The sequence below is a fragment of the Ciona intestinalis genome, chromosome 7 (assembly GCF_000224145.3).
Source record: "Ciona intestinalis chromosome 7, KH, whole genome shotgun sequence".
Lineage (NCBI taxonomy): Eukaryota > Metazoa > Chordata > Ascidiacea > Phlebobranchia > Cionidae > Ciona > Ciona intestinalis.
Window position 1 is genome coordinate 1,023,141 of NC_020172.2, and position 10,097 is coordinate 1,033,237.

The following is a 10,097-nucleotide window of genomic DNA, read 5'->3' on the forward strand; positions in this document are numbered from 1 at the left end:
GCTTGCATTTATGGGGTAAGATGGCTTATGCTTTCATTTATGAGGTAAGATGGCTAATGCTTTCAGTTATGGGGTAAGATGGCTCATGCCTTCATTTATGGGGTAAGATGGCTAATGCTTTCATTTAGGCATGCTTGTCCGTATACGCTTGCATAACTCTGTAAATCGTGTTTGACCACGATAAAATCTACCATCTTACCCCCCCGCCTACTTACTATACATTTTAGTAAGCTTGACATAGAACATCTCGTTTATGCCCTAATTTGTTTTAAGAAATCTAGTGCAAAACACCCTGCATTCAGTGCCGTGAAACGCTACTTCTACCGAAACTATACACTTTCGCTGCATATTTGTAAAATGAAAACAAAAGATATTTTACACAAAGGCGTTATTTAGGTGTAATTGAAAAAATTAATGGTAAACTTCGTGTAACATAAAACACTGTTTAAAATTTGTATTAGCTGGTAAGACACATAAACTGTAATAAGCTATATCGAAAAAAACGTATAGTATACGGTGGGGGAAGACGGGAAACCTTTGACACATAATAACCAAATATCCTGATCGTGTTTTAAACAATTAACAACGGTCTATGGGAGCCGTGAGGATAAAGTTTCATAAAAAATCGTTGAATGTTTGTTTACTACCAAATTGGAGGAGAAAATAGATTAAAAAGGCGTCCCATCTTCCCCCAGTCTACTATATAAATAAATAAGTTGCAACAAATCTTGATTCCAACGTTAAAAATGCAGGTAATAAACCAAAACATTTCATACATGGTCTACAGTATATTTGAACACATGAATTGCCAAAACAAAATCTTGGTTTGTGTATTTGTGAGTTATCAGTTCTTGCCGTCACGTGCTGTCACGCATCAATGGCCCAAGGTGCGACTACTTGATAAGGGAAAGGCTGCAAAAAAAACAACAATCACTTTACTAATATACTCTCCCAATAATGTATCACGTAAATTGTATAACCTCTATGATTTTCACGTTTGGACGCTCTCTGTTCTCTATCAATGCCCTCAAACCTGATGTACCTGCATACAAATACCACATCTCATTTACACTGACTTAAATGCTGCTGACTGTCGTTACCTTTGTAGTTTGTGGACACCATTAGACTCGGTAGACCTGCTGGAAACGATGCTGTTCTGCGCGCAGGTACATGCCGTTGTTTTATATCACCTTCAGCTAACTCGTGCAGATAGTTTCTGACACTGTCTCGCTTAGACAATTTTTGAGGACATTCCTTGCATACAATATTTTTCTTAATTTCTTTGTCTTCTTTTGGCTCATTGAAAGATTCTACTGAAGCAGTTTGTTCTATTCCTCGTTTGGGTGGAAGATTTAATACAGAATTCAACGTAGCGATCTGGTTAACAGCCGGTACTTCCGTTCCAGTCTGTGTTTATAACCAATGCATAATCTAAAACCTATATCGTCTGCTAACTTTAAATTTAACCTGTTCTTGCGCCATAATCGCATTGTTACTAAACTTTCTTCTTGCTGTCCCTTTTTCGTGTGGAGCTCCGTGTCCCGGCCGGTCAAAGAAAGCACTGAACGCTTTCGTATGCTACAAGCACAAACAACTTAATCTCGTTCTATCATTATAGTGTACTGAATTGAAATTGGCCGGTACCGTTACCTTTATTTCCTGTTGCAGTATCTTCTGCCTTTCTTCTACCCTTTTTCGGTATCTTTCGTCAGCCATTCTTTGCAGATCTTGATAATACTTCTCTGCGTCTCGAGGACGGTCAGAATTAAACTTCTGGAATGGTCAAACAAAGTAACAGTTATAAAAGTCGCCCAAACAATGTATGCTATGTTTAATATGATACAACCATACATGAAAATTCTTGTATTTATTAGTAGGGTGAAGAAAGACGAGACACCTTTAGCTCATAATATTCAAGTATCCTGATCGTATTTTTAACAATTAACAACGGTCTATAGGAGTTGTAAGGATCTTGTTTTATAATTCGTTGAAATTTCTTTGTTTAATACCAAATTGGACGAGAAGACGGAATAAATAGGTGAACTATCTTCCCCAACCCTACATATTAGATTCAAAGATATCCCATATTTCCTAATTAGGTTTTTAACAATTAAATACGCTTTTTCAGTTCTAAGAATACAGTTTTATAATTTTGTAAAAAATCTTTGTTCATTACTAAATAGAAAATAAAAGCATGAACCTAATTTAACATTATTTTATATTGCACAGAATAGGGTGTATATAAAGAGGTTACATATCTATATGCAAAAGAAAAAAAAACAGCGTGGTTTCGAACCTGAGCTGTGACGTCAGACATGATCCTTTTCTGAGGAACTATAATACCAGTGACAGGATCCCGTTTCGGTCGTCCAACTTTTCCCTTGCTGAACCATGAAGGTACATCTCCCGGCTGCAGGTAAGATTAGAATAATGTGTTTGTAAATGTCTTAGAGTTTAGACTGCTTGAAATACAAGTAACATATAGAGGGAATATATGTATGCGTGTTCTGAGTCGTTTAGACTCAGTTTAGATTGTCTTATATAGTTTAGTTTTGATTGACTGTCGCACGCATGGATACGTTTTTTTGGGGATAATTATTCTGTAGGTTTTCTGATTAGCTTTCTTCATTCGTATAACACAGATAGTATACCTTTACTACCAGAAAAAATATTTCCTGATCGTGTTTTTACCAATAACAAGGCTTTTTAAAGTCGCGGGGCTACGGTTATAAAATTATATAAATATTCGTTGTTTTTTACCAAATGGAACGAAAATAGAAAAGGAACATATGTCCCATCTTACCCTAACCTACTATACATTACATTTTTAACGTCAGTTTTTAGTATCTTGCTTTGAAACCCGTCATAAGGCGTTACAATGTGACGTAATAATACCTAAATATATAATACAGTAGGGTGGGGGAAGATTGGACACCTTTTAACTCTATTTTCTCGTCCCATTTGGTGGCAAACAAAGAACATTCGAAGAATTATTAAACTGTATCCTCACGACTCCCATATACCGTTGTTAGTTGTTTAATAGACGATCAGAATATTCGAATATTATGTGCTAAAGATGTCCCATCTTACCCCACAGTACTATATTAGCGTTATCACTTACTGGTAACCGCATGTAGTCTTTCTCTTGGTTGCGAATCTGACGTTGTTGGTCAATGCCTTCCTTTAAATCATCTCTGTAAATCTTCTTTGCTCTTTCGATCGTCTCTGCTTCTGCTTGCGAATAACCCTGCAAAAACACATCTTAAATATTTAACTGCAGCCGTTTTAGTACAGCATTTCCCCCACACTATATGGCCAACTGCTGTGGCCTAAATTTCAAAATAAAAAAAGGATAATGGAATATCGGTACAGGTATACATTTAAACTCATTTTTTTATGAATTTATAACGTTTATATTTTTTAAACGGCCAATTCGTGTTTTACTTTAATAGGACATTTAATAGCGTTGAAGATTAAGCGGAATTGAACCTTACGGCGTGACTTAATCAGCATTGCAATCAGCGCTTATCTAAATTACTTTGCACCCGGGAAGGCTTTTTGTGTCTTTTAGTTTATTTAGTGTTAGGTACAGGTTGTTACTGTTTAGCTGCGAGGTCGGTTTGGTCAACTTTTTTTCACCAAGTAACAAGTAAGTGAGTTTTTGTTTACAACAATGTATTAAATGTAGAAAATAAATCTATAAACCTAATTTTCACGGCAAAATTTATGTTACTGCGCCATATGTTTGCTATACATGACTACATTATAGCTGTATTGTAAGATCTAGGGGTGAACACGTTTTCGTATAAAATTTATCAAAAACGCTGTTTTAGAGTTGATAGAATACCGGTATATAATTTAGTAAATGTTCTCACTTACTGCTAAGTCGGACGATAAAGGAGAATGAAAGCATGGACCATCTTACCCCAACCTAGTCCGTTATGTTTTTGTAGACATATATAGTAATGCGGGGTAAGATGGGATACCGTTAGCACCTAAAACCCATATTCCTAATTGCGTTTGAACAATGTATGACAATTAACAATGGTGTTTATAGCCTCAAGAATGCGGTTATTTAAATCTGTAAATATTCTTTGTTTACTATCAAACGTAAAGAGAAAAAAAGAAAGAAATGTTCTACATTACCCCACCCTACTATACATGTCGTTACAATATACCGACGACACGTATATTTAACTATATATAATTTATTATACACCGCTCACCTTTGCTTCGTACTGTATGCGACCCTTCGTGTTCTTAACGATTTCTCCATTATCGTCCTTCAGAGGGGCTCCTGCGCCCGGTCGACCCCAAGGGCTGTTACGTCCATGGTCCCGCACGTTCTCAGGGGTGGCGACTTTAGTAATGTTTTCTGTCAAATGGGTCTTGTTAAATATTACACTAAAGTGTTTTAACAAGTAGAAGTAATATAAATGTTATATTTCTGCACTGTAATAGTATGATATAGGAAAAACATGTATTGTAGGTTGGGGTAAGATGGTTCATGTTTTTATATTCCTGTTTACCGTTTCATTTGGTAGTAAATAAAAATACTAAAATATTAATAATATCCTCAAGATTCTAAAAGAGCGTTGCAAACTGTTAAAACACAATTTGGAAATATGTAATGTAATATAGGGTGGGGAAAGACGGGACACTTTTAACACATTATACCCAAATATTCCGATCGTTTTTAAACATTTAACAACGGACTATGCGAGTCGTGAGAATACAGTTTTATAATTCTTTGGATGTTCTCTGTTTCCTACTAAATGGACGAGAAAAAGGGTTGAAAAGGTTCCTCATTCCCCTCACCCTACAATATTATGTTCCAAAATTTATCTTATCCTGAGACCTGAGTACAATACGTAAAAAAGCCGTAGTTTAGTCGTAATATATTATCGTACGAAAATTAACTTTGAGTTTATATCCCATTTGCTTACCTGAACGCCTTGCACCGTGTATAGTGGTAAGCAGGCCAACACGTTTCGTTCGTTTTTCACCGGTGTCTCCAACTAAAGGTTCTCCACCACCACCTATATGTTTACGAGGGAATATCTCGCTCTGCGGAATAGACAAAGTGTTTAACATTTCAACTGCATGGCTTTAGATTCCATACCCATGGCTTTAGAGTCTATATTGTGGCTTTAGAGTCTATATTGTGAAATCGGCAGTTTGTTTTCTGTCGTTTTAACGATGCTATTTTAGAGTTGTGAGGATACGTTTGCATATTTCTGTAAATTGTGTTTCACTACGATAACATAAAAGCACGCACCCTCCCCCGACCTACTATACGTTAGTTAGCATGAAAAGTAATTTAAAATGATAATTTTTTCTTAAAATTTCTTGAAACTGTGAAACTTGTACACAACATAAGGGCACATTCGAGCGTGCATGATATTAAACACTGTAAGAGGTACAAGGTTCAGAGACAGATTTTTTAGTACAAGATTTGTAAACCGGATTGGAAAGTGTATGCAGCACCCTTTACCCCAAACTGTGTTAAATAAATCCTTTCTTGTTAAAAGTTAGGTTTTACTGAGCGAATCTTCATCACATAGTATATAGTAGAGTGGGGAAGATGGGACAGTTTTTTATTCAATTTTCTTGTCCCATTTGATAGTGAACCAAGACCATTCAGAGAAGTATTAAGTCGTATTCTCACAGCTCCAAAAGACCATTGTTAATAGTTTAAAACCCGATCGGGATATTTGCGTATTGTGTGGTAAAAGTGTCCCGTCTTCCCCTTCCTGCTATATACATATACCTCCATATCGGCGTCCACGAATTCGTACACTCCGTGATCACCTGTTCTTGGGAATCTTATGCCTTCCCTCTTAGCAGGGAGTTGACCTATAGACCTTGTTACTATCAGTATATGCGCAATTACTAACCAAACCAAACATTTTTCTCTAGAAAATCATGATCGGCTAAACCAACGAAACTTTCTATGCTGCTTAAAAAACTGTTTTGTTGCCACTGACGTGGTTGTATATGTGACCTTGAACAGCTAACGAGAATTATTAGTGGTTAGAATCGATTAAGAGATGTCAAAATTGTGAGCAAAAAACTTTTAATTACCGACAAAGTTATACATACTTTACCTCGTAAACGGGCACAAGGTGTATGAAACAGCACATTCGTGTTATGAAGTATTTTTGTCGCAGTATACATTCATTCAGGCAACTTTTTAGTCCACTTACCCAATTTCATCCACGGATTATCGTTTTCGTTCGTCGTATTGTCTTCAGGAAATTTCTCTGGGCTTGAGAAATGATGTTTCCGCGACATTTTAATGTTGCCTGCAAAACAACCAGTTTAATTTACAGGTATTTACCATTTTAAAACTGCTTATGTGATGCTCGCAGTACACAGTTAAAACAATATACGTGATAAATATAGTAGGGCGGGGAAGATGGGACACTTTTCAATCTATTTTCTCGCCCCCTTTGGTAGAAAACAAAGAACATTCAAAGAATTATAGAACAATATTCTTACGACTTCCACAGACCGTTGGTAATTGTTTAAAATATGATCAGGAAATTTGATATTACGAGCTGAAAGTGTCCCATCTTCCCCCACCCTACTATACTATACATGAGTTTAGCCTTCAGCACTCATTGTTTTTTTGTGTTTGGACTGAATCTAAATAATGTGTTGTTTTGACGAGCCTAATTTCGAGAATCTAATATTAGCAAAAACTGTCTTGATTTAACTGTATACTTTCTTTGTCACTGGTCTATATTATTCTCTAAGTAAACCTTGTGCCTGTTTAAAAAGTCGCTGTCTCTTCTGTACTATGTTTTTTGCATCTAACGGGTGATTAACATATGAGAGACTGATGCTTCTACGTGTTGATGGTCTTCCTATACAACAACATACAAACCAAGTTTAGAACATTTATACAAAGAAACCTTTCACTACAATATACTTCCCTTTACGCTTATTTAATGTATTATTCCTTGTCTCCAGTTTAATGGGTTGCAAACGTAAAGTGTTAAAATTGACTTTTTTATTCTGGAAATTATCCATTTAAACTAGGTTGGGGTAAGACGGTACATGTTTTCATTTTTTATTATTCTCTCATTTGGTAGTAATCAAGAAATATTTACTAAATTATATAACCGTAGCTTCACAACTTCAAAATAACGCTAGTAAATGTTAAAAAAAGGTTAATATGGGACATAACGTGCTAACGGTATCTATCACCCTTACTCTACTAGACTATAAATGGTAACATTTTTTGTCACGTGACTTGCCTTGGTCGTCACGGTTGGGTGCGCCTGCTCCAGGTTTTCCAAACGGATCATAATTCACCATCTCGTCCTCTCTCTTCTTGTCAATGCCTTGCACGATTTCTTCTTGTTGCTTCTTAACGTCGATTAAGGCATCTGTATTGAAAAACGTTTTGTATTTACTTCGCATTACAGGAATGAAAAATGTAACATTAATTCGTGTAACAGAAATTTTAGGGTAATTTGCTTTTTGCAACAATATTTTTTATTAAGAATAGAGGAACGATGGAAAAGGTTTTATTGCTAAATACATAAATGTTTAGTTACGTATGGGAAAACACGTTGGAAACCGGTTTTACTTTGGTGGCCACGTTTCTGCAACACTATAGTCTAATGAACGGTGTGAGGTTTACAACCTGTGGCGCAGCCAGAGGGAGGGTTTAAAGGGTCGCGACCCCCAAAAAAACACTACGTAACAGTATCAATAATTTATATAAAAAAACTCATTCAGACTAAGCCTAATAGATTCCTTATACCATTGACGTAACCACAAGGCATACGTGCATACGTGTTTTTAGATTTAAGTTCACCCACCAAGTTCCTGCTTGTATTTATTTGCCGTGAAACGATCTACTCTGTAGCGCCTCATGCGGTCGTCCTCGTACCTTTGGATTTTCAGTTTGTTTTTGGGTCGTTTTGGAGGTCTACAATATAGTACTGTTGAGTAAGATGTGCTACTGCAAGCACATATCATCCCATATTTCTTAACAATTACTTCGCGGGGATACGGTAATATAATTCTGCCTATTTTATTTGTTTACTATCAAATAGCACAAAAAAAGAATGAAAACATGTCCCATCTTACCGCAACCTATACTATATAAAAAATCTGTAGAATGTAAAAATTATATTCTGAATATTTAAAATATATGAAACCGTCACCCACGTTTCTTCTTTCGTCATTTTATCTTGTAATATTCCGACACCATCTTTTGAAGTTATCGCTTTGGTGATCGACAAGTTTTCTTTCCCGCTCCCCTGAAATTAACCATATTGTAGGGTGGGGGAGGATGGGACACATTTCACACATAATAACCAAATATCCTGATCATGTTTTAAACAATTAACAACGGTCTATGGGAGCCGTGAAGATGAAGTTTTATAAAAAATCGTTGAATGTTTGTTTACTACCAAATTGGAGGAGAAAATAGATTGAAAAGGTGTCCCATCTTCCTCCACCCTACTATATATAAGTTACGATTTATTTCATGGCCATATTGCAAGAACGAACATATTTTCACAATTAATGTAATGTTAAATTTAAGAGCGTTATCACATCTCGATGAAAACTGTTGCGAGCCGGAAAAATAAAATTTGGCAAGCGTGAAAATTAACACGTAATTACGTCATCAAAATCAAATTTATACCAGCAGTGAGCATAACGTAACTTTCTTTGTGTATATTTTCGATTTGGGAAGTGGCGGTAAAACAATGTTTGATATAAAACACGCTAGAGGATACAACAAAACTTTTTGGATAAAAGGGGTGACCATTACAACAAAGCATATTCCAGACACATCACGACCTACTAAGATATCTATGGTAGGGTGGGGGAAGATGGGACCACTTTTTATTCTATTTTCTCGTCTCATTTTGTAGTAAACAAAGAAAATTCAAAGAATTGTAAAACCGTATTTAAGAATTGTAAAAACCGTAAAAGTGTCACGTATCACCCCACGGTAGTACGGTACTATAGTAGGATGAGGAAAGATGGGACACCTTTAGCACATTAAATTCAAATATCCGGATCGTGTTTTAAACAACCGTCTATGGAAGTCGTGAAGATACGGTTTTATAATTCTTTGTATGTTCTTTGCTTACTACCAAATTAGAAGAGAAAATGGAATCAAAAGGTGTCCCATCTCCCCCCACCCTACTATATGATAAGCCGTGGACAAGCTTACCCGTGGAGCTCCATATCCAGGTTTACCAAACGGGTTGTAACTGTTCAGCAACTTCAAGTCGTCTGCTTTCTCTTTCTTTTTAATTAAACTTTCGATCTGCTTGTGCTTCTGATGATCTTTCATAAACCTCTGCCTCTCAAGTTGTTGTCTGTAATCTTTGCGTAAATCTGCAGAACTATAAACAAGATACAATATATATAATGCTGCAAATGTTAGAATATTCAATGAATGTATATAGCAGGGTGGAAGAAGATGGGGCACCTTTAGCACATAATATTCAAACATCTTGATCGTGTTTTAAACAATTAACAACGGTCTATGGGAGTCGTGAGAATGCGGTTTTATATTTCTTTAAATGTTCTTTGTTTACTACCCAATGGGGTGAGAAAAAAAAACAAAATGTATTCCTTCTTCCCCTAATACCCTGTGATAACTTTTTTACTCTGGTCAGGCCAACGGTAGTCGCTGTAACAAGGGTGTTCTGTTTTATACAATTAGCCTGCTTACGAATACGACATGTTTAATGCATGGCCAACATTACAATTATTTTAGTATTTAATAGTATTATGGAAATAGTATTTATTTATATGTAACAATTTCAGTCACTTTTAAATTATAAAGTGCAATGCAATGCGGTTTTCTTTACCAGTATATAAATGGGGTTTATATGTGTTAAAATAATATACTGAGAATGCGGTATAGTCTTCGTCTATAGTACCAAGTGGGACCATGAAAAAGAATTTGTCCGGTGCCGTGGTATAGTGGTTAGCGCGCCTGCCTGTAACCCAGAGGTAATGGGTTCAAGGCTCGATGCTGCTACCATTGTGGGCGTATTTGTCCTTGGGCAAGACACTTAACGACAATTGCTCCAACCCAGTGGTTACTGATGGGTTGG

The 10,097-nt window shown here is 36.2% G+C and overlaps 1 protein-coding gene and 1 long non-coding RNA gene across 4 annotated transcripts in view; one reads left to right on the top strand and one right to left on the bottom strand.

The window, feature by feature from the left end:
• Positions 1-815: 815 nt before the first annotated feature.
• Positions 816-10,097, bottom strand: part of LOC100181873 — a 13,602-nt gene continuing 4,320 nt past the window's right edge. Inside the window, exons 5-20 of one of the 3 annotated variants that reach the window (XM_018812592.2) lie at positions 9,203-9,377; positions 8,185-8,276; positions 7,833-7,942; positions 7,263-7,394; positions 6,765-6,869; positions 6,207-6,305; positions 5,771-5,856; positions 4,947-5,067; positions 4,227-4,375; positions 3,122-3,247; positions 2,297-2,410; positions 1,651-1,773; positions 1,468-1,578; positions 1,101-1,407; positions 981-1,042; positions 816-912 (exon numbers count right to left, since the gene is read on the bottom strand). In XM_018812592.2, the coding sequence (XP_018668137.1) occupies positions 868-912; positions 981-1,042; positions 1,101-1,407; positions 1,468-1,578; positions 1,651-1,773; positions 2,297-2,410; positions 3,122-3,247; positions 4,227-4,375; positions 4,947-5,067; positions 5,771-5,856; positions 6,207-6,305; positions 6,765-6,869; positions 7,263-7,394; positions 7,833-7,942; positions 8,185-8,276; positions 9,203-9,377 (1,957 nt within the window). In that variant the 3' untranslated portion in view covers positions 816-867. Of the gene's footprint in view, positions 913-980; positions 1,043-1,100; positions 1,408-1,467; positions 1,579-1,650; positions 1,774-2,296; positions 2,411-3,121; positions 3,248-4,226; positions 4,376-4,946; positions 5,068-5,770; positions 5,872-6,206; positions 6,306-6,764; positions 6,870-7,262; positions 7,395-7,832; positions 7,943-8,184; positions 8,277-9,202; positions 9,378-10,097 lie in introns of all 3 variants that reach the window. The other 2 variants (XM_026834992.1, XM_026834993.1) reach the window with 2 other exon arrangements.
• LOC113474354 overlaps positions 3,554-10,097 on the top strand; it is a 13,147-nt gene continuing 6,603 nt past the window's right edge. The window contains exon 1 of the long non-coding RNA XR_003396015.1: positions 3,554-3,653. This is a non-coding gene — a long non-coding RNA (uncharacterized LOC113474354). The remainder of the gene's footprint in view (positions 3,654-10,097) is intronic.